Source organism: Haplochromis burtoni, unplaced genomic scaffold (genome assembly GCF_018398535.1).
Source record: "Haplochromis burtoni strain Fernald_Lab_line unplaced genomic scaffold, NCSU_Asbu1 Contig_72, whole genome shotgun sequence".
NCBI classification, from domain to species: Eukaryota; Metazoa; Chordata; class Actinopteri; order Cichliformes; family Cichlidae; genus Haplochromis; species Haplochromis burtoni.
The window spans coordinates 2,103,335-2,131,195 of NW_024582433.1; the positions used below are offsets into that span (position 1 = coordinate 2,103,335).

Sequence of the window (27,861 nt, forward strand, 5' to 3'; positions counted from 1 at the left end):
ATTATTTGTTGCATTTTTTAACATTTGTTTTCTAGTTGGCAATTTTTTTATAACTGCACCAGGAAGGCCACATCCAACTACTGCAGTATACAGCAATAACCTTTGAATTAGCTTAACTAAACAGAAAACAAATCATTCCTCTGTGTAGTGAGAACCAGGATCCAGGAGCCCTGACTTTCACAAGTTAACGTATGTCATTACTGAGATGTTATATAATGTTTCCTACAAAGTGTGACATTACATGCTGGAAAACAACAACAGAATTACCACCCCATATGAGTTTCCAGTAGGATGCATATAGTCTCAGAGATACTATAAATAGTTTCCATCTCATCTTTGAATATTTGACAGGTTTCAGCTGTGGTCAATTTACACTTTCAGATGTGAGCCACATGCTGAAAATGTGTTGGTTTTGCCAGCCTTTCAGTTTCAAGTGTTGCTGTAATGTCTTCCTTGCTTGTATTGATATCTGCCTCTCTTTGCTAAGAAACGAGGACTGTGAGAGACTGAGTTACATCAGTTTTCTAGTCCACAGTTCAATTCTTTCACTAACTGTTACTCTGACTCATCTAGACTCCTCAAGTTCTGTGTGCCAGCATAGGATATTTTTGTAGGCGTGCAATGACAAACAGCTAAAATGTCTGTTGGTTGTGGTGTATTTATTCTTAAAGAACAAAAAAAAAACAAAAAAACAATGCTATATACTAAACACTACATATTTCTCAAAGTTCAGAAAGTTAAATGACTTTATTATTTCTCTGAGAACTTTTTCTTAGGTTAGGAAGCACAAAGGAAGAGGTGGTGTTAAAGGGTCTAGTGCATGTAAGGAAGGTTCACTGACATCATTAGTCACATGCCTGCAAACACAGTTGTATAGACGCTAAAGGGAAAACTATGTGTAGCTATTTATTAATGACTGACATAGGCAAGGACTCACATCCAAAGGCACCCTTTTTCCCTCAGTTCTGGTCATCAGATGAGAAGGAAAACAACAGAGAAGTGGTATATATTGTTGTTTTGGACTAGAACAGTTGGCATTTCTACCTCCTAGAGATAGAGGCGTACGAGGTGTGTGAACTTTTATCTCCAACAGCTTTCAACTATCATAGTCGTTATGTTTCCCTGGTTTTCTGCTTAAAGATTTCCAAAGAGATTATTAATCTCATTAAATCCAGCAGAACTGTACAATTTAAGTAACACCATTTATTAGTAACTACAACGACACATAACATATTAGCATTTCTGGAAACAAATGCTTTATAGTAGAACCATTTAAAGGCCATCTTTTCTTTCTCTTTTGCTCAGACTGTTTCAAATCCTCATTTAGTCCAAAACAATGATCATCAGGATCAATCTTATTTTGAAAGGTTTCCTGAGATCAGAAATAAGACTTTTTCTTTGGCATAAGCCTTCTGGAGAAACAATTACATAAATCATATGGTTGTTTTAAATAAAGCTTATGCAATACAGGACATTAGCAGAGAAATCAAGTTAGAAATGAGATAAAGACTAATAATGTTAGAGATCTTTGGAAATGCATGAAGTCTATTAGAAAAAATGGGAATGTTCATTAATTTTCTAATACATCTAAAACACTTAGGCCATTTATATGTATAAATATATATTTAAAAAATCCCTATTCGGCCTGGGTGCAGTCTTTATCCTCTAAGCTCAGGTCCTCTTTCAGTGTCCTGAGAGCTTGCGGATCTTGCTTAATATCTTTGTTGTTCCTAGCAAGAGACTTGCCCTTTGTAAATAGGATAACCAGGTGTCACACGTGGAGGAGTACAAAGAAGCTTTATCCTTTGTCCCCATTCCCAGATACTGAGTCAATGTTCTGCAGTTGGTCTGGCTCTAGTTTTCAGTCATCAATGCAGGAGAGACATATTTACACAGTATTGCTCATATCCAGAGGCTGTGAAGAAAGCGAGCAAATATATCATCGTGGGTCAAAAAAGCTTTGCAGATTTTTCGTGGAACATGGTGAACAAACAAGTAAAAGGAAATGCAGCAACAAATATTAAATCGATTGAAGCTGGTGGAAGTCAAGCGAGTTTTTGCACTTTTTGTACCTTTTTTTGACATGAAGTGACACAGTAAGGAAGTAAGCAGGTGAGTCTCACACAAAGTATGGAAAAGTGTGTCTCGCAGACGTGCCCTTTGCTTTGGTCTGACATGCTGTTGCTGCTCTAGTGCAACATCCAATAGGTTGCTTATTGCTCCTTTACTCAGTTTAAGACTTTTCTAGTAGATAAAGTGTGCCAAAAGCTCTGAAATATCTACCAGTAAATTCTTAAAATGAGTTATATACACTGATCAGTCATTACATTATTATTAGGTGTTAGTTGAAGTGAATAACATGATTATCTCAACTTATTATCTCCACAAGGATCTTTCTACCTACCTACCTATCTATAAATCACAGTTTCTTTAATATCACATGGATGACCATTGCATTTGTATATGTTACTTGGGAATGCCCGTTACTAGCATGCACTACGGGAAGAAAGTGTGATGGTTTGGTCAATGTTCTGCTGTGAAACCTTGGGTCCTGCCATCCACGTAGATGTTACTTTGACACATACCACCTACCTAAGCATTACTGCAGACCACATACACCCTTTCATGGAAACAGTATTCCCTGATGGCGGTAGCCTCTTTCAGCAGCGTAATGTGATCTGCCACAAAGCAAAACGTTTCAGGAATGGTTTAAGAAACAGAACAACGTGTTTAGGTGTTGTGTCTGTGGGATGTGCTGGATAAACAAATAGATGCCCTACTGCACAACATACAAGAATTACAGGATCTGTTGCTAACATTTTGGTGCCTCAACAGGTCAGGGCTGATTTAGCAGCAATGCAATATTAGTCTGGTGGTCATAATGTTATGCCTGATTGGTGTATATATGAAGTGAAAAATGTAGATGTGAGGACAATCTAGGCAGTGAACAAGCACGGAGCTGACACTTTCACATATGTCGGGCTTTAATTTATACACTTTTCTGTATCAAATTCATGCCTCAAGGATGCGTTTTCCATTCTCAATAATCTACACTAACAAGTGCTCAAGTAAGTACAGAAAATAGTCTGTCTTGCATTGAACTTAGTCAAAGGAGAGGTGAAAGTTCTTCTGATTGTTGGTTTGCATGCCAAGGCTTTATTTTTGCTCAAAAGTTCTCTGAGGCCCAAGAGCACAATTTAGAATCCTACGCGATCATCACCCACCTGTGCTTCAGAACTGTCTTAGAAGGGATCAAGGCTGTTTGTCTCCACTTATGAGAAGATTAAACTCATAATTCGATGTCTCATAATTTAAACATTGTGCTATGTTATAATATCTGTCTGTATGAAGATGAAATTAATGCAGTATGGGTACACTTCCTTTTAATTTTATCCTTTTTTTAAATTTGTATTTTTGTTTATATTGCGGGAGTCATTTTTGGATTTTATAAAACATATTATTCAATTACATTTGTTGATCTCCTGAGAAAACCAAAGCCAGAAACAATAAAGAAAAAACTATGAATTATGCATTGCTCATGTGTGTTCTACACAAAATCCCATATGTTCAGCATTCGGTGGAAGAGCACTTTAGTCTCTGACAAGATTGGAGTTATTCATCACATTAGAGCAGAGCAGTGGGAATAGCTATCTGTAATTCAGAATTGCTATGCAGCTCTCTGTGGTTGAATGAAAGTTCTTAAGGTTAGCCATTAGTGCAGCCCATGAGCTACTTGCTCTTTCTGCCTGGACAACTCTCCAAAGACACAAGGGTTCGGGAGTGGAACAATTTGTATTTGAGACAAATGAATTCCACTCAGTTCTTCTGAAGCGATTCTGTGATGGCAGCACACCAAGAACAAGCCAGTAGTGAGAACTTTTATACTTGTAGACACAACTTTCTTGCCTCTTATTTTGTTTGTATAGTAAATCATCTTGACAGCTGATCACTAATGTATAATTAAAACAAATGGTAATTTTATATAATTTGTATGTTATTTAATATATTAAATATTTAAAGGAACGTGTTTATATATATTTTTTGTCTTTTAGAGGGTTTAACTGCATGTTTAAATGTGATGGATTTGAGGCTTTTATATTAGTGTTCAGCCTTTAAACCTTGTCCCTGAACGTAGACACTTGACATCAATGTAGAACACCCATCATCGAGGGTAGCATATGTATGTACTCTCTGGGGGCTATTTAAGGGAGAATTTCATGACAGCATTAAGAATGGGACTAATGGCATTTCACTCCTGTTAATTCCTTGCGGAGTAAAAGTGTAGGGTAAGTAGGCCTGAAAAAATTAACAAAAAATGAGTGAAGAAAGTGTGTAAGAAATATAGCTGTGCATGTAGCCGATCTTTCTGCACATTATACACTGCACATAGATCACCCCTCCAAATTAACATTCTGAATGAATGCAAGTCATTTCCCCAATCACCCATTAGGGCTTCTGCCTAAATCAGGAACTGAGTATAATCTATTTAGAACTCTTTTCCATGACGATCATCTCAAAATTAAGATGCTAGATGTTTGTACTTAGTAGCCATCAGATATTTTGGAGAAGGAAAAGGCAGTGTGAAAAGCTGAGGATAATAAAGAAACAATATGTTTAAAAGATGTGCACTGGGTCTTCCACGGGACAAGAAAATATATATATTTAGAAAAAAACAGGAGAGCTTTAAATAACAATGGCAGGCAGAGGAAAAAAATCAAATATTTTAAAAGCATATTCGACAGCCTAATCTAGTTTAGAGATGGCAGTGATGCATGCCCTGCGGCTCTTCTGCTGCTTAAATGTGTTAAATTAGGCTCCACAGTTTTATTGCCCTAAGAGCAAACAAACTTACTAAAGAATGTATTGCGTCTTGTGAGTTTAACTGGGATATCCCAGTTTGGAGGTTTATCCTAGTTTTGATGACATCTGGGATATGAGATTTATGTGCAACACAGACAAATCTGGTTTTGCATGTCCCTGTACACATTGGCAAATATTAGTATCCTTTTTGCTAATTAGTGCTTGGTATTTGCACAGGTGCTTGTGATGTCTGTAAACATACACTGTTAGTTTTGGAAGTGCTGACAAAATCTGACATTTGGAAGACTAGCATCCTGCAATCTATTTAGAGACTTGTCGGCATCTAGGTACAATCACTCATCCAAAGTAAAAAGTATATTACATTGTTTTTTATTACAAAAAGTGAAAAGAAATATGTATCTTTCCATGCTTCAAAAGTAAGGCTCTATTACTGAGCCTTATACTGTTTTATATCAATTGGCTATAGTGCCCTCCCAGATAGTTAACAGCATGCGCTTTGGATATACACAGCACATCCAGCCTTATCTGGATTTTGAGCTGGAGCTAATCCATTTAATATAGTACAGTTGTGATGTAACGTATAAATGTGCAAAGTTAAAAATAAGATGGGTTAACAAATCATGAGAGGGACATGTGTGTACATATATCTGAACGAAATGAATGCTTTAAACCAAGAAACACCAAAATGCAGTTGTAATGAGGTGCAATGAGCTGCACTTGGCAGAACAGGGGGAAACGACATGATGTTCGTTTGTAAGGAACACAGATTAGTAGGGGCATACATGGGATTTTGAGAGTTTTCATGAGTGTTGTGTTTGGGCAGACATGCCTTTTATCCTCTCTGTTAACTGATGTAAACTAGAGGCTGGCAAGAAGAAATCTGGGTCCACACTGACAAGGCATCATTTAAGTCTTGATTTTTCGAGTGTGCCACATCTTTTAATAAACTCTTGCATTCAGGGACAGTATAGAAGTTAAAATTACATCGGAGACAACAATATCTGTCTTCTGTAAACAACACACGTATGACAGGCCAAAATGAAAATGTGAATTTATTGCTGCTTGAAGCTAAAAGGCAAAAATACATCTTTGCCAACACTACATTCAAGCAACTTTACCAGAGATGTCCCAAAAGAGACATTATCTCAGGAAAAATATGCCACTAATATCCCTCCATCTGTTCAGTGTACGAGTATTACCATTGGAAGGACATATACTGTAGCAGAATATGGCAATGTGCTACAAAGAAAAAAAAAAGAAGCACTGTATCATTATCAGATGTCAAATTTAAAGCATGAAAATGGCCAATTACCAAAAGAAAGCCATGGTTACAGAGATAACGACTTGATTTTTTTAAAAAAGGAAATGGATATAATATATTCATCTATCCTAGGAATACCAGGTAAAATAAAAGTGACCAGCTCTTTCCCATTAGAGACCCGTCACTGGTGGAATGATTTGCCTGTGGACATCAGAATGGCAAATTCTTTATTGCCTTTTAAATCCCTGCATAAAACATACATTAAAATCAAAGAGCTTTTATTTCATCATCCCTGTCTTTTTTCCCTAATGCCTCTTATACGATCATTGGTTAGTTTGCACAGGTGTACTTTGAATTCCTATTTAAATGAACAATAACTTAACCAAGCAGAATAAATTAATTTCCCCCCCACTTCTCTTTTTTTTCCTACAATTAAGTCATAACAAATATGCAATAAAATGGCTTTAAAGTGAACAGCTTGTGATTCTTAAGACAAGTGATAAAAAAGGAAGCGAGTGACATCCTGTCTTTCTAAGAATCTGTAGAAAGTGAACACAGTCAAAATGGAATAACAGATATCTCCAGAACGTACACACTGGGGCTGACTAGAATTTAATTCATTGCAAATGCATTTCAGCTGTCTTAAGAGCAGCAGACAGCCTTAAGGGACTGGCTCTGAAAATGGATTTTAAGCCTTCCGTGTGACATGTTGGTGCTCTGTGTTAGCACCCATTCTGACAAGGGTGGTTAAAATTACACCAACCCAGGAGAGTAAGAAAAGCAAATAATACTGCCGTGTCTGTGATTCTCTGAGTTAATCTCTGAAGACTAGAGGGTTTTGTCAGTGTTTTTGTCTGAGTATTAATCACACAGAGGCGTGAGACCGTTTGGAATTATTTCAGAGTATTTTTTTTTTCTATCTAGCTTTTGAAAATGTGAGTTGAAAAGAAGTCTTCTCAAGCTGACTAACCCTTTAACTGATAGCCAGATTTTTTTTAAAAAGAAAAAAGAAGGTTGAATTATACCGCACAGAGGAAAACAACTGCTGCTCACAATAGAATTTTGTTTGACTCATCAGAAATAAATCATAATCTTGTTATTTGGCGATTACTGAATGCTGACCAGTTTCAACTAAACTCAAAGCCCAAAGGAGCAAAAGCATAACTGTGATCAATGTAAAACAAATGATGCTATCCCAGTTTGACAATTAAAGGAAGAAAGACAAAAAGTTAGGAACTAAAAGATGCAAAGCTGTGACTTAAAAAAAACATAATGCTGATCATGTAGACTTCTTGTTCTGGGAGGTAGTGTGGTCCGGTCTTATATCTACTAGCCATTTGACATATGCGATGGTGTTGGAGATGCCTATTTCTTCCAGTATTGCTGAGTCACAGTTCTAGTTGGTCTACCCTTATGCCTTGTTCACCTTAAAGTAAAACTTACACCTTTCGAAATGTGCTGGTATGTGTATGTTTAACACAGCATTTACGTTCATGGTGAATGGTCTCTGTTTGGTACTTTTTCACTTTTTAACTGGCGGTTACTTACCGAGTGTTTTTCAGACAAGTCGCCATCTTCCATGCAAACATCAGCTGAATGTACCAATATGCTATTAACCAAAGAAATTTTCTGCTAACCTTGGTTATAATGAGCTGTTAATTTAGTTATTGTTGGCTTCCTCCAGCTTAAACTAGTCGGGTCATTTCCCCCTGACCCCTGGCTTCAACAAGCAGATTTTGCCCAGAGTACTTCCGCTTAAGATGGATGGAAAAATTCCAGTAAATTAACAGTTTCTGAAATACTCGGACCAGCCAGTCTGGCACCAATAATCATTGCCACATTCCAAGTCACTTAAATCAACTTTCTTTCTCACTCTGATGCTTAATTTCAACTTCAGCAGTCTTGACCAAGTTTAGTGTATATGCATATACAATCTACGGCTGCCATAGATGCAGCATCAGCTGCTAATGTTGTGGGTGGAGTGGGTTTATTAATATGGATTCATTGTCAGAGTAACCAAATTAGTGGTAAACTGTAGGGAAAAACTGGCAAAGGGGGTGGGAGAATAACTTGATTTATGTAGAAACATGTTCATTAAAGTGCTGAAGTCTTCTTCTGCCTTGGTGAAGTCTGCCAGCCATGGTGTACATTGCTCCTTAATGACAGTGTCATGAATCAGTTTTTTTGTCATTCATCATTCGTAATCAGTGCCAGACAAATTACTGCAGGTTGTGTAATCACTGTATAATAAATGTAGCAAAAGTGTCACTAACAAGGTTTTAATGAATACTGTAAACAGAATTTTTTGTTGGAGTAGCAACTGTATGTTTCTTTCAGTTGAAAGAAGAGGAAAGGTAAACAAGAAAACTGCTCTATACTGTTTGACTCTATTCGACAAAAACAACCAAAAGACCTGTCGATTTATAGCCCCATCCAAGCTCTTAATGACTCACAACACCAGCCTCCAGCAATTGAGACGGCTCATCAGTTTAATTACTTTACAACTTGGGTCCACCCCTTTCTGTCTAAAACCTGGCACTGGAAGCATTGCCCTGCTCTTGTTAGTATTCCACAAGAAATTCACTTTTGCACTGCACTTTACAACGCTACATGTAAAATGTGACTAAGGCTTAAGAAGCAGAAAGGATGAATGGAAGACGGCGCCAACAACAAATTCATTCACTATCTATTCATATTCAATTTAAAAGTATAGCAGTGGTATGGAAAAGGGCTTAAAGAAATAAAGTGCAGATACTACAGGACCATTTCTTGATTGCTCCAGTTGCGATTGTCATTACAGTAAACCGATTTCCTGATTTTATGTTAGTCTTTTATGAATTCCGTTTTTTCATTAAATTACTTAGACACATCATGTTAGCAAAGTGATATAAATACATTGATGGTAAGTCACATTGTTAGAAAATAAACTTATAGAAGTGATGACTGTTACCTTTAAAATTCTTAATGAGCATTTTTAGTAGGGAAAAGCTATATAAAAAGTTATATTATCTATTTTTATTGGTGGGACGCTCTACTGGTCCATCGTGGTGAAACGAGAGCTGAGCGTAAGAGCGAAGCTCTCAAGTTACTGGTTGATCTACGTCCCTACCCTCACCTTTGGTCATGAGCTGTGGGTAGTGACCGAAAGAATGAGATTGAGGATACAAGCGGCAGGAATGAGCTTCCTCCGAAGGGTGGCTGGCCTCTCCCTTAGATATAAGGTGAAGAGTTCGGCCATCCAGGAGGGGCTCAGAGTAGAGCCGCTGCTCCTCCACATCGAAAGGAGCCAGTTGAGCTTGTTCGGGCATCTGACAAGGATGCCTCCTGGGCGCCTCCTGGGTGAGGTGTTCCAGGCATGTCGGACCAGGGGAAGGCGCTGGTGCAGACCCAGGACACGCTGGAAAAATATCTCTCGGCTGGCCTGGGAACACCAAGGCCAGCTGAAAGAAGTGGCCGGGGAGAGGGAGGTCTGGACTTTTCTGCTTAGGCTGCTGCCCCGGCGACCCGGCCCCGGATAAGCAGAAGAAGATGGATGGATGGATGGATGGTTTTTTATTTCATTTCATTTGTTGGCAGTTTGAAGGCTGATCTATCTAGTTTCTCACTCTCTCTTGATTCATACTCCAAAATATGAAAGTGTTGGAGATATCACAGTTATATACAGTATAAAACACATGGAAAATGAGAAGGATTAATATTTGCATGAATGCATAAACGAAGGCTTGAATGTGGCATTAATAGTGTAGTGCAAGTCTACTACCATCTGCTTACCATGCACCCAGATGAGTCTAACTGTCGATCAGACACACACTTGAAATTCTTTTTGCAGCCACCATTATCTTTAGAGCAGTCACGGGCAGGTCCAAAAGATGCCAGTAGGTCCTCTACATTTTCAAAGTATGTGGACATCATGGCCTCTTCCCTGAAATTGAAGAAAGTAAGGGTTACAAGAAGAAAGTTCAGTTATCGTTGCGTATGTTTTAACACTACAATTTTTTTTATTATTATTAGTCCTTTATTTATCCAGGTAAAACATCTCATTTCCAACAGAGACCTGGCATCATGGCAACAAACGTAAAAAAAAATTAATTAAATAAAATTAAATTCAAATGAAAATTTATTTTATAAAATTATACTTCTCTCCTATTTTTCCACAATCAACTATAAATGCCATTATTGCAAAATGGAAGCATTTAGGAACCACAACAACTCAACCACACAGTGGCAGACCATGTAAAATCACAGGGCAGGCTTGAAACACTCTGCTTGTTCCAAATCGCCTCCAGCATTAACATCAGCAGAAAAACTGAGCGCCTGGAGCTTCATGGCATTGGTTTCCATGTCTTCTGTAGGTGTAATATGTAGGCGGCCCAGTACTTCTGTCCATATAATGTACCTGGGGCACTCTACCAGGTGAAGTACAGGACCACCGCTCTAACCTAATCACACAATTATTAGATATTTCACTCACAACCAGAAATGTCGAAAGATTTAAAAGATGGCCAAAGTAAGCAAGTTTTATCCACTGTATGCTATAAATGTCTGACATGCAGACAGACAGACATTTCCATTCTTACAGAAATGCCACTACCACGTTAACAAAACTAAAAAAAAAAAAAAAACTCAAGTATGTTTTCAGGTCAGTTTGTGATGAAGTCTGACTTGAGATCCCCACATATGCATATATATATATGTGTCACTGACAGTAGTGCGATCATTTCCACTGCCAAATGTGGCACACCAAAGCTGCAAGCTCATTGCTCTGTGCAGTTTAGCATGCTCCGCCATGCCTATATGCTTTATGTCTACTATCAGAGGAAAAGAAGGGGCAAGCAAACCCCATGTTTTTGTTTGAAAGGAAACAAAGCACTATCTCTTGCAATGGGACCACAGGGACCACAGTGTGTTGTGAGGGTGACTTGACTTTAGAAACAGCAACAAGATTTTGAATGATAGGAAGACAGATGACTTGCTTTAGGAGGAGGATTGTGAAGTAATGTCACTACGGCTATCTTTCTATGTCTTTGCATGTGTATTTAGGCACCATTGAATCAGTAACTGATACATTGATTTTACTGTTCACTGAATTAAAATGTCCAACATAAGCCATCTTTAAAGTGGGTATAAACCATCAAAAAGTAATTTATCTCTTGGAAGTGATAGTGAAAAAAATATGAGAAAAATACTACATTTGACCTTCACAACTTTAAGAGAAAATAAAATGCAAAGCCTCAAAAAAATATCTATGAACGTTCAATGAAAAGCATCTTATTGATGTAAGCGAGAATTTATGGACAAGATATTAGACACAGTCTATCCACCTTTTCACTGAGGCAATATGATTTCTTTTTCATAGCGTCTGCTATCAAGATTTGGAATAACTCTTTCGATTAAGGGACTGTTTAGGTTTAATAACTGTTTTCAATTTAGTTTCACTGTATGCTACATATGGAAAATAATTGGCACATTTTTCTCGTGGTGCAGTACTATGGTTCACTGACTGACACATTGGGACTGTCTACTTTGCAAATTTAAAATGTTTCTGACATAGTGTGGCAGTAGCAAATGACTCGCTGTCCTCGCTGTCACACATACTGAATGTTAAATACAAAACTCTAGCAAAATAGCTCTAATAAGAAACCTGTTTTATCTAAACAGCTTTATCTATTTATTTATTTTTATTTATTATATTTATTTTATTTGTTTATTTTATTTATTTTCTATAGGTGAAATCTAAATGTAAGGTATCTTTCCAGCTACATGCTGATCATTTTAACGTTCATATGGGGCGACCATGGTTCAGGTGTTGGGAAGCTCATCTTGTAACCGGAAGGTTGCCGGTTCGATCCCCAGCTCTGTCTGCCTTGGTCGTTGTGTCCTTGGGCAAGACACTTCACCTACCGCCTACTGGTGATGGCCAGAGGGGCCACAGACTGTAGCTACAACTGTAGCTTGCCTCCAGTGTATGAATGTGAGAGTGAATGAATAGTGGAATTGTAAAGCGCTATATAGTCCATTATTATATAATTATGTATACATATGGACCGTTTGATGTGAACTTTTACAGCAGCTGAACGTTTTCACATTTCTTTGTTTACTGGTGGTACATTTTCAGATATTTTGATGCTTATAGTTGTAGATAAGTATTGTAGCCATTGGAAGCAGTAATATCCACTGTCAGTCCTACGCAGCTGTCATTTATTTATAACACAAAGAAAACAAAAAGAAAGTTTAGGAACAGTATTTAAATGTCTTTTTAATTAGTTGACAAAAACACATGGGTTTGCCAAAAGTGACTTAATTTGTGCTATAAATTGAGCAAAGCAGTCGACTGCTATGAAGTTCATTTTCTTTTGTCTACCTCGAGTACAAGAACGCCCACACATCCTGGATGCACATTTGAACGGAGGAGGACTCCATTCGAACAAACTTAGATCTCGTTCTTACAACGAAAGGTGCCTGAACTGCATCAACTGTTTCACTGTGGAAGAGTGGGATGTGAAAGCCAAGATATTTAATTGTTATTATCCAGAGAAAGAGCAGCAGGCTTGAAGAGGACCTCAATCTCAACTCTCCACATTGAAAGTTTAATTATTTTGGTAAAAAAAGGATTATCAAGTGAGGGACAAAAAAACAAAAACAAATAGAAAGTTAGAGCTTTGCCAAACAGTTCCAATATCTTTGAAGATTATGGTCAGGTTAATTATTTATAACTACTCCTTACTCCTTCTGGAGGGTTCATCGGGGTGTCCGTTTGGCCTTAGGCACAGGGACTCTGACAAATGATTCTCTGCACACTAATTATATACGCAGATCCATGCAGTCTGAAAACCAACCAGGAAACAAATATGTATTTTTCTCTTTTACACACATTTAGTGTGCTGGAATTACTGAGGAAAAAACTCTGGGACATGATGTCACTAAACGTACTTCACATACCTAAAAGAACCTCACGTTACCTTTTTGTTCATTTTTTTTTCTTAAGCAATCTCTTTCTTAAGAAAAGCAAGGCAATGATTATCTTACAAGAAGGTCCACTGTTCCAGAGCCAAGGACACTGCAAGTCAAACGGTGGGATCACTGCAACACCTAATCGGCAAAGAGTAGACAGCTGTTGTCATTGAGAAAATGGCAAGGAAGTTCGCCATTACAACATCGACTTTAACGACCCTTTGGGGAAGGTGCCTAATTTAGTGTGTGAAGTTGAGAGGTACCAACAAAATGCAGTTGGGCTCAACATTATTCACAGCTTTGGCTCTGGAACCAACTCCTTGATAGACGGTGGACTCGGTCCTACACAGGAATTGTCCATCGTGAGATTTGCCAGATCGATGTGGGTACTACTGACAAATCACCGGCTGGGTGCTGCACAGTTGGACTTTCTCCAGGTGGATGTGAGGGTCACCATCATGTGGCTGCATAATGCAGAGAGAAAAACTATTACAGCTGTTTGCGCATATGTGCTTATTTTTTGGATGGTAAGTAACAAGGATTTTCATGAACCAAAAATCCAGGCAAACAGTGGAGAAAGAGTTTGCCAAAGTGCAGCAGAAGCTAAATGGTATATTTATTTCATAATATTTTGGATGTTAAAAATTCATTTATGTATATTACAAATACTTAAAACAGCATCAAGAGTGCTATAAAGTTATATGTTACAAATAATTAAAACACTCTTGTTGACAGGGCCTGTTATCCTTGGATTGACGTTTCAGTTTGTAAAGCTTTGACATTTGAAACTGTAGTGGTTGAAGATATCTCTATAGCACTTTTTATGCAAGCATATAAAGACCAACCTTTTCCCCCATCCACTAGACCCAGTAACCCTTCATTTATGAAATGTAGACCTTGCATAACATCACACTCATCTTTAGTGGGCAGTCTGGATTAAAGGGCATGGTTGGTTATTAATAAAAACTGAATTTGTTGGATGCACATGCCACACTCCTTAGCAGGAAACATGAGTCACCTTGGATACTAAAAGACGCTCTGCTTGTTCGGCTTTTGAGTGAACATGGTGTATATGCCTGAAAAAAGGGCAGTAGGTGCAGATACATGGTTTATTTTGTATACCGAATATATACAAGGTAGGGAAATAGAATTTAAATTTACATCTTGTATGCTCCCATTATGCAGCTCTATCTGCTAAACTGTGCAAAACTTTAGCCAACCCTGATTTATTTATGTTTCACTTGGAAAATAGGAAACAAGTGCAGCAGTTTCTTTATGATTTATTACTTATTGAAACATGGTCAAACATAAATTGGAATGCAGTATATAAGACAAAAATGAATTTGCATAATTCAAGCAAGTTTGAAAGTCAATATTTGGTTTACGCACCTTTATTTTTCAATATATCCTGAACTCTCTTAGCCAAGCTTCTTGTAATTTCTTTAGGTATTCAGAAGCAGTTGTAAACACTCACTCCTCTACCTCTCTCATCACTCATCACTCCATTATACATGTTGTCAGTGATTTACCGACTAGTTTGGAATAGTTCAGTCTTTCCTTTTGTTCCTTTTGTTTCACTCCCTTAGGTTCTGGATAGCCACCTTTCCACTGACACCATTTCCTATGAGGCTTCAGTGAACATTGGTGGATGAATGAGCAGAAGAGGGAGATTGATCTCACATGTCCTGTGTCAGGTCTTTGCTGGATTGTGTCCTATTTCTTATGGACATCACATTTAGATACTGCTCATTTGCTTTTTTTTATGCCTGCGCCTTGCCACAGTTTCAGTTTATAGGTGTTTGGGAAAAACCTCGTTGGCGCAAAAATACCATTTTATGCCTGTAAACTGAGTTATCTTTTTTGTTGATTTTGAACCAAAACTGGTTCATTATGCTCGAATGATTCACAGGCTGGCAATAGGTGGCTTAGCAAACAAACCAACAAGCAAACGAAAAAGACATTCCTGTGAAAATCATCAGGTACTGGACTGAACATGAGTGAAAAAGCAGTCAATGTCCAAAGAAAAATTTCAAAAGATCTTCAGAAAGCCTGGGGAATTATTGATCTGGTTTTGTGGAATCAAAAAGAAATGAGTGGGGCTCAAAACTTTTGCACATCAATTTATAGACACACACACACACACACACACACACACACGATATTCTTTTACACACAGGTACATACAGTGAGGAAAGGATGAGAGGCAAGTTTACAACTAAGACAGTTGCTCAATGTCAATGTCAAGTATGTGTAATTGCTCACAGGAGAAGGGTGGGTAGCTCCTTGCTTCTGAGGCCAGAGAAATTTAGTACTGCTACTGTCCTGCGCTAAAATGTAATTAAAAACAAATACAGAAAAGCAAACAAACAAACAAACAACCAAAAAGAGTTTTTCTGAATTAAAAACACCACGTGGCATTCATAGCATCAGTTTCCTTCTGCAAGGTACTGAAAGCACTGACAAATGACTCCTTAATTCAGACGAAAACAGAGGGTGGGTAAGGTGAGGCAGATAAAAATAACGGGTTACCTAAGCTGTGAGATGCATGCTAACCAGTTCTTCTTATAGACTTAGTAAATAGCAAGTTTAAAAACAGGCAAACAAACAAAAAATGCATGATACAAGATGAACCAGAGACAGAATTTTTCTTTGGTATTTCATCATGTCTTCTATCAGTCAATCTTTTTTTTTTTTTTTTTTTTTTTTTAATAAAAGACAGCAGTATGCGACATTACGTGATGGCAGAGCTTCAGTTCATCCTTTGTCATTTTTTTTTTTTTTTTAATAAATAGGACAGGGGGAATGAATGAGAGAAAGAGGGGAGAGAAAGAAAGAAAACCAAAGGAGAGAGAGGGAGAAAAAACAAACTCCTGGGTCACCTGTATGGAGAAAAAAAAAACAAAAAAAACAAACAGAGGAGACAGCAAACAACAAAGAGCAACATAATAATAGAGAAAACAAAGCACCATCACAATAAACTAGCTAGTCATAGATATCAATAGTTACTAAATAATAAACGATATTGTGCAGCACGCAAGATAGACAGCGCACAGTGTGCTTTGAGGCAGCAGCCAAGAAAGCTTTAGTCCGCGTCTGTGAATACCCATGTGTACACCTGTGTGCATACCTGTGTGGATCAGCATGCTTGCATTCCAAAGGTTTCTCCATGTAATGATCTGCTAGGGAGTGTGGGGGGGCCACAGCCCCGTCCTCCAGGGTGTGAAGCGGGTATGGAGGAGATCAAAACTCCAGACATCCAGAGGCCCCCAGAACACAAGAGACCAGGAAGACCAACAGAGGGGCAGCCGCGCCACTGTTCCAGTAAGAGCTGAGGAGAGTCCCAGATGAGGGCTCGCCCAGCAGCCGCGGAGCAGAAGCCAGGGGGAGTTGCAGTGACGCGCCCGTGAGCTCCGCCGGCCCCCAGCTGTGCCTGAGTGACCGAGCCCCAGGCCGAGAGGCCGGGGGCACCCCACCTCCAAAGGGGGCCCGAGCGAGCCCCAGGCCCCAGGCCCCGACAAGCGGCCGCCAAGGAGTGAGCCGGTGTGTACCCGGACGCCCACCCCCAGACACAAAGAACCACCAGCACACCGACACCTGAGGGAGTCCGCCACCGGCAGGGGAAGTGGTGGTGGGTGGAGATAGGCCTCCAAACCTTGGAGGGCCTGAGGTGTCCCCAGAGAGGTGGCGTCTGATACCCAACCTGACATATAGACACAGACATACAGGCACACACAGACACAAACATCCATTCCCACCCTCATGCTCTCATGTGCACTCACTCCACACTCAACCAACGTGGAGATAGACATAAAGAGACGCTGTACACACAATCACACTCCCCAAGCGTACTCTACAAACCGGGTCTAGGTACCCTTGCCCCTGGAGGGGGGAATTGCACCCAGACCCAGGTGGTGTTACCCTTTTCCCTGCGGTGGGGAGAGGCAGACCACCCCGACTCCGCAGCAGCAGGGAGGCCCCACACCCCAGACCGCAGCCGGACGGCCAACTCCTCCTACTAGCCCTCCCGCTCCAGCAGGCCGCAGAGAATGGGGGTGGGAGAAGACTCCAAACCTCCCTCCACCCGCTCATTGTAGTGTTGATGCATATGTGATCTAAGGTGCAATTAAAACCCAGGAGGGCATGGAGCTACCTGCCAAGGAGCAGCAGGTAAGCGCATAGTCCCTCCTGCTAGCCCTCAATGACTAAGTGTATTTAAAATTGAGAGGTGGGCAACGACGTCAGGGGTGAGGTATACACCCTGATGGTAATTTGGACTCCGTGATTGTGCCCACCCCCAAGATCCTATATGTATGTGTAATGAGAGTGTGAATAATGTGAATGTCTAAGTTGTGGGATAAAATTGAGGCAGAGGCAGCCAGAAGGGGACAGAGGGGGGGGTAGCCTCCTCTGCACCCTGGTGACATACCCCTACTCCAAGGCCCTGCATGTGTGGGTGGTTGTGAAGGAGCGGGAAGAGGGAGGCAGCTGGAGATCTATCAGTCAATCTGAAGAAATCTTTGTAGGAAGTAGACAAGGCAGAAAGGCAGTTTTGAATGCTCACGATCGAATATGACTCTAAGGTGTCATTGTATGTAAAAACAAAGAATGATCCTTTAGTGGAAAACACAGAACAGGTTCAGGAAAGCAACAATGTTTTGGTGCAAACAGAAATGTAATTTCTAAAATAAACTTATAAACTCTAAAATGCCACAATAATATATTTGAGGGTCTCGAAAAGCGCTATATAAATGCAATCCATCATAATTATTATTAATAATAATAATAATATTTAGAAAGACAACACATTTTCTGCAGCCAGGTTTATTTAAGATGGAATGAGGTGAAGTGAAAAGCATTCCTGCGATATAAAATTATTTTTGAAATCATGGAGGGTCAGTCCTCTGCATGAAAGATGAGAGAAACCACCCAGCTTGTTCATAAAATGCAAAATCCATCATCTGTGATAGTACTGGGGAGCATTAGACCTTACAGCATGGCTAAATTGAATATTACCGTGCAGATGATGGGGTTTTTTTTCCATTGAAGGCCTTGCTTATTTTAGCAAGATCCTGTCAAACTACATTTTATACATACTGCATTGGCTACAGGAATAAAGCAGCCTGGGTGGTAAACTGGTCTGCCTGACAGACAGGCTTGTCAGGCAGAGAACGTGTTAAACAAGTTGATGTTAAAACAGGTGTTTTCCCACCACCCGATTTTTAACAATTGCTAATTATAAATTTAATAGTGTTTCAGTGATTTGTAAATCACTTATATCCATTTCAAAACCATTACCTAATCAAGATCATCTCTTTTGGCATTGTGACTGTTGCCTGACCCAGAAGCCCAATGATTGCAGCTAAACACTGACTAATGTACTTGTTATTAATCTCTCTCTCTGCCTCTTGCTTTTCCTGATGATGAATGACCAGGCGACTCTGCTCAAAGTTAGAGCGCTGCTCCAGCATGATTACAGAGCCCCTTATTGGTCTGCCCCTGCACTTGATTAATGCTCTTGCCCTGGCTCTCCACAAATATGCTGACTCTCATCAAGCACTTTCAACATTGAATAGAGTGCATTTTCTTTGGGCTTTCTGTAATCACTGAGGGAAAAATGCAGTCAATGAAAAAAGCAGGTAAACGTAAGTGATAATATAAAGATTGATGCATCAATTGTTTGATTTGACTATGTAGTTGTAAAACATTTTTTGACGTATATTTGGAGAGTGTGGAAGTGAATTTATGTCCGTTTTTCCTGGGCTGAAACTCACAGTTGCAGTTGTATTGAATTATTGGCAATGGCACATTTTGATGGTTCACTTGATCATGCTGAGTGAGATCATTAATCACTAGCTTGAGGTGTCACCAGCTACTATTTTATTCCTTATTGACAAAAATCCTACTTTCAAGATCAGTTTAGGGGCCTAAATCATTTTGTATTTAGGTTTCCATGAAACATTTCTGAATACTGACCTCGGTTAAACAAAAATCAGTAGAAATGCGATAACTGGGTAGCTTTAAATTGCAGTAAGTAAGGCAGTGAGTTGGAGAATTGACTTTTAAATATCAACAACTTACAAAAAACAAAAATATGACAATGTGAGAACTGAATAAAAAGAACTGTATGTATTGAATGATCAACCTAAATGTCAACGCTAAGTTTTTGATGCGCTAACAAGATCAAACACTCAACTCAGCAGAACAGTGCAAAAAAAATGTTTAGGCTTTGTACATGGATCCCAGATTGAATGTTAATACTATAACATGTGTTTACATTAAACAGAAAGTAGTGATAAAGACAGTCTTTACTAATAGCTAAGTCACCATTTGTGCTTGTTAGTTGGCTCACACAAAGAAGTCCATGTAGATAAATAAATTAGTATTGGCTCTTATTTTATGGCTTTATGAATTATGTGCAATTTCAAAATGTTGCATGTACTGTACTTACACCTTTGGTTCTTGAATAATGAATTTTATACTAATTGATGCTAATAATGAACCAGAGCTAAGAGCAAAGAAATATAGAGAAATATAGTATTGATGTTTGCCAGAAATAATCCTCCTTGCAGCGTCTGGCTTTAAATACCAGGGACTACGTGAAGTTTAAGGGTTAGGGCTAAAGGGAGAAAAACTGAACTACATTTTGATGGTCTTATAGACAGTTTGGTGTAAAATACAATATAAAAACTCCTTTATAGATGAATAACAGAAGAGGTTATTTGCTTTCCCCTTTGAAGTGTGCATCACTTAAAACTACCATGAATATATGTACTGAGAGAGAAATCAGGAAGGCTCTTTAATCTATTTCTGCATCGACACTTTTTGTTGCAGTGTATTGATATGAATGGATGTATCAAACATTCCAACAACATACTGTATTTTAAATCTTGTGTCATTAAAACTCACATGTGTTTTATTATCAACAGTGGTGGGATATAATCAATTTTCAGTTACTTTACTTAAGTTTATTCTTGTGGAAATTTTTTACTTTTACCTCCTCCACCACTGGAGCTTATCGTACACAAAGGGATGAAAGAGACAAAATTGTTTAACTGATGTATCATTTATAGCGCTACACTAGGGCCAGAATGAATGCAGATGTCTCGAAGTTGTGGTCACAGTACTTCATCATCTTGCTAGTGATAATGAAGAGGACATTTTTATAATTTCAAATGAAATGTTTCTATCACCTTAACAAATATCAGCAAACATAAAAACTGTTTGTGTGCAATCTGTCGCACAGTGTGTTGCTAGCTAAAAATACAGCTGCTATATTTCCCTGGGACAGAACAACACATAACTTTACCCAGAGATGGAGAGAGACGTTAGAAAGACAGAACACGAGAGGCAAGAGAGAGTCTGATATGAAGACAGCATAAATACTAAACAATTAGTAGGGGATGTAACATTTACTTACATATTGCTGCCTTCAGTTTATTCACAATGAGCAGTAAACAGGAGCACAGGTTAGCTCATCACATTATGCACACAAAAAACTACTGGAGTTACCAACAGAAAATTATTACCTCAGCAAAGGAAGTTATGTTTTTGATAGTGTTTGCCTGTTGATGTGCATGTCATTACGCCTGTAAGCACAGCAGCTCAAAAAATCTTGAATTCTGATAAAAGGCTGAAGAGTGGTATGATGTTAGCAATGGCTTACATCCACCAAGATCTTCAAGGTCAACTTAATGATTTATTGGTTGAAAATAAAAAAAAACCTTATAACTTGTGTGGTGTGTATTGTTACCTTAAAGAAAGTATAAAGATTTAAAATATGTCACAAGGTCAATAAATAGATCGATCTGAAGTTCACAGTGATATAGATATAAAAGATATAAAATGACAATAGGTTTGTAGACTGACAACAACAAGTTGGCATGAGTTGCATTTAAAAGATTATAATCATTTAAATACATAACTTTGATACATATATGGTGTTCTATTAGTATTATTTTTTCAAACATTGAAATTAATGCTGCACATGGATTATAGCCACATAAACAATGATACTCAAAATAATGTGAAATATATTCAAAGGAGTTTCAACAGGACAAACACCTGCACTTTGAACTTGTTTTCACTGCATTACAAACTTCCTAAAATATGTTTAAAAGGTACAAATAAATACTTCCCAGAGAGCGAGCCGCTTTGGTAGAGGTGTGTGCTTCCTTATTGCTTCTTATTGTGAGTTGTGTTTTCCTCACACGAAGCCACTACAACTGAAGATACAACAAACCTTGGGTACTCCCTCCTGCTGAATTCCAGTTTAACACTTGACTATAGTCATTTTGCTGTTTAGGCATAGAGGCAAAGTCACCCTCTACAAAGTAAGGCCGAGAAAATTGAGCTGTTGTTTTTTTAATTTTGCTTCACTGGTTGTGTCCTGCATAACAGATTCAAGATGAGTACATTTTTTAAAAATTACAATTTAGATCGGAATAACATTTGTATTCTGATTTACTAATATTACTTTACTGATAATATATTATCCTAAAATGCAGGCTAGCTTTGTAAAAACAAATAAATAGCTGGTAGAAATGTCCTTTAAAGAGATACTTGTTACTTTCTTATTTAGAGTACTTTTAAGAGCCTGTACTATTCACTTTAACTTAACAGAGTATCTGAGTAAAGACTGTCTCTATTTTTGCCACTTTTGTGATGAGAAAATGAGAGTAAAATAATAATAATAACAAAAAGTAACAAAACTCCCACCCACACAGATACACACAGAAAAAAAGAACATGCCATTACCTCTGGCCAAGATTGGCCTTGACTTTGCTTATCTGAGGCAGCACTGCTATTCATGCCCTAATTTGCTTACCCATAAGGAACAAAAATGAATTACTCTATGATTTCGATGCTCGCTCCCAAGGATATCCAAAAGTTATTTGTCACTGTATGAAGGAATACAAGAAATAGAAAAATAATAAGCTGGTTTAAAAAAGAGAAAGACGCCTAAAGTGATTTAGGATATTATAGCATGAAAAGGTAAGTTCAAGTTGACACTTACCATGACTGTCACTATATACTGCATATATGTATATGCATATATACAGTGTCTGTGAGCTGAATGACAGTGGTAAAATGGAAAATGGAGATGCATACTTTTAAAAGTCAGAGCTACACTACTTTTCACCACTTTCAACATCAACATGTCTATCATGACTAACTGACTACATCAGTGCCTTCACAAGCACTTAAGGAAAGAACATCAGCAAGAAACCCCAAAAGCTCCCATAGGACTTTGTCCCACAAAAATGTTTTGGATAATGAGCTGCCTGCATAATTCATGACAGTGTGACAGGTTGTTTAGTTTCCAGTGGTTATGAAAACTAATCATAAACTAAATACAGCACATCGACTTATTATTCTAGGGGTTATTTCAAAATTAGTCTTGGAACATGGAAAATAATGTTGGATGGCGAGTGTAAATGGTTGTGATTCTATGTGTAAGGGTTAATGTTTAATACTGTATGTCTTAGATATAGCCTAATAGAGTACATCTAGAAGTTAACAACAACAGCTTTCATAGTGAGAGGCAGAATGTGCTTTCGAAAAGCAGCTATAGGTGTAATTTCAGGATGTGAAAATGGCACTTTCATAAAGTCACATTACACCTTAACCTAAATCGAACCCCTGTGCTGCAAAGTAAACAAAAGCTAAGCTCTTGCTCTCTCTGAAGTGTTCAATTTCCAACTAAAATTGTGCTTAACCCACCAAGATCTATTCATCATGCAGTAACAGTGGCACTTAAGTCAAGAAAAACAAAATGCACAAAGGAGATAATTGCTTTAAAATAATTGCTTTTCCTCTTGGCTAAATGGAAAGGCTGATCTTTCACGATTCAATTATAAATATTCAGAATCTGATCTGATCAGCATGTGGCAGAAATATGGCTGTAAACGGTTTTTGCTCTACAAAAATATCCTCTTTTTTTTTTTTTTTTACCCCACATCACTGATTATAGCAGTATTTCAAAGTAAATGAAAAACCTGGGATAATTAATCGAGAAGCATGCTCCCACTTCCGTCAAAATAAGCATGTGTACAATTGCCTTGGGATTTCTGTGCACCTGAGGCAATTTCATAAAGCCTGTGAAAAACAGATTTATGCAGCAATGTATAACATTTGTACTCTGTAATTACTCCAATTTAGAGTTTTTGTATTACAAAACAGTTACTTGAAAATTTGATATCAAAAACAAAACTGCAGAGATGGTTGAAAAAGATCCACCAGTCAGATAAAGTGAACATTTTCTGATGTTTATCAGGTTGTTTTTTTTCCATTTATGGGTTGATTTCTGTGGTGCAGTGTTACCTGTGACACTTTCAGCATACAATATATGATACGGCTATAGGAGTTTGAGAAATGCCAGAGTGATCAGACACTTTTTTTATAAGATTAAATGGCTTTTTACAATATTGATGTCATACACATGCATAAGACAAAACAATTATTCAAATGTAAAGCTTCTGAAATTATATAATTAAAAAACAACCAAACAAAAAAAACTTCCTTTTGCAGTGAACTCTGCTGCATTAGCTAATTTTTTTAGTTGGCCATGATACCTTATCAGAGCAACTGAACTGCCACAACAAATTGAGTTTGTAGACCTGTTATCTATACACAGTAAAAATGAAAATAAGCTATTTTAATCTGAGTAAAGTTTTACAATTTAATCATTTAATTTAATAATTTATTAATAATTTTAATACATTTATAATTTAAAATTGCTCAAATAAAAACATTTACCACTGGCAACAAACATAATTTTGTCAGTCAAACAAACTTTCCTACATAGTTGCCCTGATATACTTTTTCAAAGCTGTGTAACAAAGACTTGCAAATTATAGCCACCGAAGAATAACTTTCCCTTGAGGGTTAGGGTTAAGGTTAGAATTAGCATCATGCATGTGTGCATCCTTTCAAGTGTACATGTATGTATATGCACTTGCAAGCATCTGCACAGACAGCACACTAACACAATGCTAGCCAAGGAGCCAGAGTGACGTTGTTAGTGAAACCTGAGCTGACGTACACATTTTCACCAGCCTAGCATGCTTTAACTACTTATCAGAGGTTCCACATTGGTGTCATATTATGAGATGATGGAACCAAAATGTGAACTGCAGACATTGTAGTTTCACAATCGTCAAAAGTCAAAAGCATAAGAACCCGGTGTGTGAAGTGACAAATATTACTTCAAAATGCTTTGAATGGCTAAGGGATCATGAATACTAAAGATGTGATATTTGATTTTATTTAAATTAATTTTGATAAGCAAATTGAAGCTCAGAAGGGGTTCAAATGTGTTCAAGAATTATCCATCCATCCATTCTCTCCCACTTATCCATTTCAGGGTGATGGTGCTGGAGCCTATCCCACCTACCTGTCCCACCCTCGACAGCTTGCCAGCCTGTGACAGGTAATCGAGAATTAATTCAACAATACTATATAACTACATACTGTATGCTTAATTTACGTGTGTCGTACTTGAACTGTACTTTACATGTTTAGATCATTTGAAAGAAGGAAGGGGATATTCCAAAGACAGCGAGTATAGCGGTACAGGCCAGGTACACAGAGAGACGGGGGAGCCGAATAGAAATGCAAGTGTTTTGGGAAAAAGTGAAGAAACAAGTGAAAATGTAAAATGAGTGCAGAATTGTTTCATCAGTCAACCAGGGGATTTGCAACAAAAGTACCTACGTGGATACTTCATGTCAAGTAAACCAAAACGTATCGGTCTGAAAAAAATGCTGTGGCTCCAAAGCATTCTTAATATCTTCCAGCTGTACATTTTTGGTAGTGCGCCCGGTTGTTTCAGTTGCTGGACACAACTTGTTATTGAGTCAGACTGACCTGATCTCCCCTGGATCTTCCGTAACCAACACGTCTGTCTTACAGCTGGCAATGGGGTTGATTGACAGTTCCACCGGTGGCACAACAAAGCTTTTGCTGACAGGCAGCCACAGCCCTTGGCCCAGACTGTAGAATGATCTGTGTTGGCATGATCACAAGACATAAATGCCAGTTGCATTACCATCACATAACCACAATTTGTTTTACACAAAAGCACACACTGTGTGCAAACACAGCAGTATTTGCAGATAGAAAAACATACAAAAGATTCTATGAAAACAACAATGAAACAATGAAACAACAATGAAAAACATATGTTTAAAATATGAGATGTGTGGTGAGGGTCTCACATGTAGAATTTGATGTATGTTTAATACGGATCATGGGCAATTTCTCAGTTATTTGCATCATTTATTATGTGATAGAATAAAAGAATAAAACATATAAAGATATTTGAACACATATTAAAAAAAGTCTTGTAATTTTCTTTTCCTTTTTTAAATAATTATTGTAAGAAGAAAGTTAACTATGAAGACTATGTGTGACTATATGCTATAGTCAAGTAAACCTTTTTAGTGAACAAGAAAATAAGTTCAAGCTTATAGTGATAATACTGTTTCAACACTGCTTAACATATTTTCTCCTCCTTCAATGTAAGTCCAGTTCATTGCTTATGAATGCAGTTTATATGACCTGGTCAGGGTGTTATGAATATAATCTGATTTTGCCAGAGACCTTTCTTATGAGTGAAGTTTAATAGCCATAACAGGCAACCCTGCAGACATGTTTCCGGGGAAAACACAACATCAGATATGATAATAGCAGAGCACATGGTTTAGCTTTGCATAATGCACTCAAATGCATCTGGACAGGTACTGTAGGCCACAAAATCCCAGAAAAACAGGGCCTGTCAAGAAGGTTCGCATTATGTATTTGCTATCAATCTCTCGTTTTACTTCGCATAAAATATATTATTGAATTTCTTCATCATTCGCCACCATCTTTACTTTATTTAACTTTATTCCCAGTTAAATATTGCTGACTTACAACCCTTACAACCTGGCAAACATGAATGGGTACAAGGTCTGGGCGGCTGTAACTTAGGGTGTAGAGCAGGTCATCTACCAATTGGAAGATTGGTGGTTTGATCCCTGGCTGTTCCAGTTTGCATGCCAAAGTATCCTTTGGCATTGAAAAAAGGTGGTCTCTAATGTGTTCATCAGTGTGAACGTGTGTGAACGTGTGTGAACGTCAGACAGATTGCACTTTGGCACAGAACAAAAGTGCTTGTATTAATATGGGAAAATGAGGTAAATTGATTAAAGCGCTTTGAATGTTCCAGTAGAGTAGAAAAGCACTATATAAGAACCTGTCCATTTACTATTTCCACACTTTTCTTTCATATGGATCATAGTTCCAAACATTAACATGGAAAACCATCAACTTGTACAAAACACAGCTGTCAATATATTGACTAAAATAACAAATTTCAGTTCTTAAAGACATTTGTTATGGGGCCCTCATGTCTTCATATCACAAGGTGCTTATTTTTTCATTGTTCCTTTTCAAGGAAAATGTAAGCAGCAACGCTGGTTTCCTATAAAACTCCCCATCTGTGAAAGCACTTGGTTTAGCTCCTCTATTCACTGTCATAAGACTGTCCAGCTGAAGAGCATTAGAGTCTTTTCTCCTCCTCCCCAGAACAGCATTGCTAGAAAACTGCTTCATCTTTACTCACTTTGTTGACTATCTGTATCAGCATGTTCACGGCTGAATCTATTTGTGTTCTGCAGCTGTATGTGTATGTGGTGTCCTTCGTCTTTCTTCTCTCGCAGACTCTCGGCTGACACAGTGCTTAATCTATGAAAGTTTAGTTGCTGCTTTTGTGTGCTAGTGATGCCCAAGTCCTATCTCCAACTTACTGTAGCGTTTTTAACTACTGAAAGATGAAACAGGGTTTTTCTTGGTATTTTGCCTTTAGCGCCTCATTTCTTACAGTGGACTCACAGTGGCTGGCAAACGCTGCAAGGTCATTGTGATAAGGAGTGAGATAACTGTGACAAAGAGCTGTTCCTACCTACGTATTGGAAGGGTAGAGAGCATGAAATCGAGAAAGATTTCACAAAATCAAAACTTTAAACATTCCATGCTTTAGTTACACAGTTAAGCAAAACTAAAGGGAAAATTGACCACATTGACCAGCTTTTTCTTTTAAATCTCTATAATCAGGTTTACCCTGAGATTTTCATTTTTACACTTCTTGGGAAAAAAAAGAAATAACACAATGACACCATCAAGGATGAGAAGTGTAACAAAAATGCCAGTAAAAGTATTTTAAAGGAATCCAATCAGGCCTGGTCCTTGGGCTATTCTCTACACACTCAGAGAGATCCACCATGGGGTGTACTTGTGTGTCCATTTGCCTTTGTCTATGTGCATCTGTCAGGTGCTCATCTCCATGCTCTGTCACACTCATGCACACACATACAAGATGACACAAGAAATGCCACTTTCATTCCATTGTGTGTCCACAGAGTCCACAGATGGCCAGCACAAGTCAAGCGCTGAGGAGGTGCACCAGAAGGGTCTTACCTGAAGATTCTCTCCGGGGCCTGCTCTCCTGTAACTAGGTCATACCCTTTCTCCAAGTTAGCATATGGCCATGGACTTGACAGGGGAAAGACGATAAAGGAATGCATGATCAAAGACAGTGATTTATCAGCATTTTTAAAATAATCTAACAGATGTTTTTATGTAATTCCATCAAGTCTTCTCATTTATATTGTTGTTTTTCATGCACAAAGCCTTTTAGTTCAGCATTTTAAGTACTTCAAAGTGTATATAATATTATGTATAAAACATATCTGAATACAAAAACTGAAAAACTGTCATTTAATTAACATTTCTGTCTGCTGTACAAGACTATACTGTGTCTGCTGCTACTCTTAAAAAAAGAAAAAGCA

At 38.1% G+C, this 27,861-nt stretch overlaps 1 protein-coding gene and 1 long non-coding RNA gene across 2 annotated transcripts in view; one reads left to right on the forward strand and one right to left on the reverse strand.

The window, feature by feature from the left end:
- LOC102288892 (astrotactin-2) overlaps positions 1–27,861 on the reverse strand; it is a 292,853-nt gene that overhangs the window by 112,694 nt on the left and 152,298 nt on the right. Inside the window, exons 9-11 of the mRNA XM_005930128.3 lie at positions 27,491–27,565; positions 24,899–25,036; positions 9,854–10,004 (exon numbers count right to left, since the gene is read on the reverse strand). Coding sequence (XP_005930190.1) covers positions 9,854–10,004; positions 24,899–25,036; positions 27,491–27,565 — 364 coding nt within the window. The remainder of the gene's footprint in view (positions 1–9,853; positions 10,005–24,898; positions 25,037–27,490; positions 27,566–27,861) is intronic.
- Positions 1,795–27,506, forward strand: LOC102314588. The gene is made up of 3 exons (XR_316275.2): positions 1,795–2,112; positions 24,396–24,461; positions 27,433–27,506. It is a non-coding gene; the product is annotated as an uncharacterized LOC102314588 (long non-coding RNA).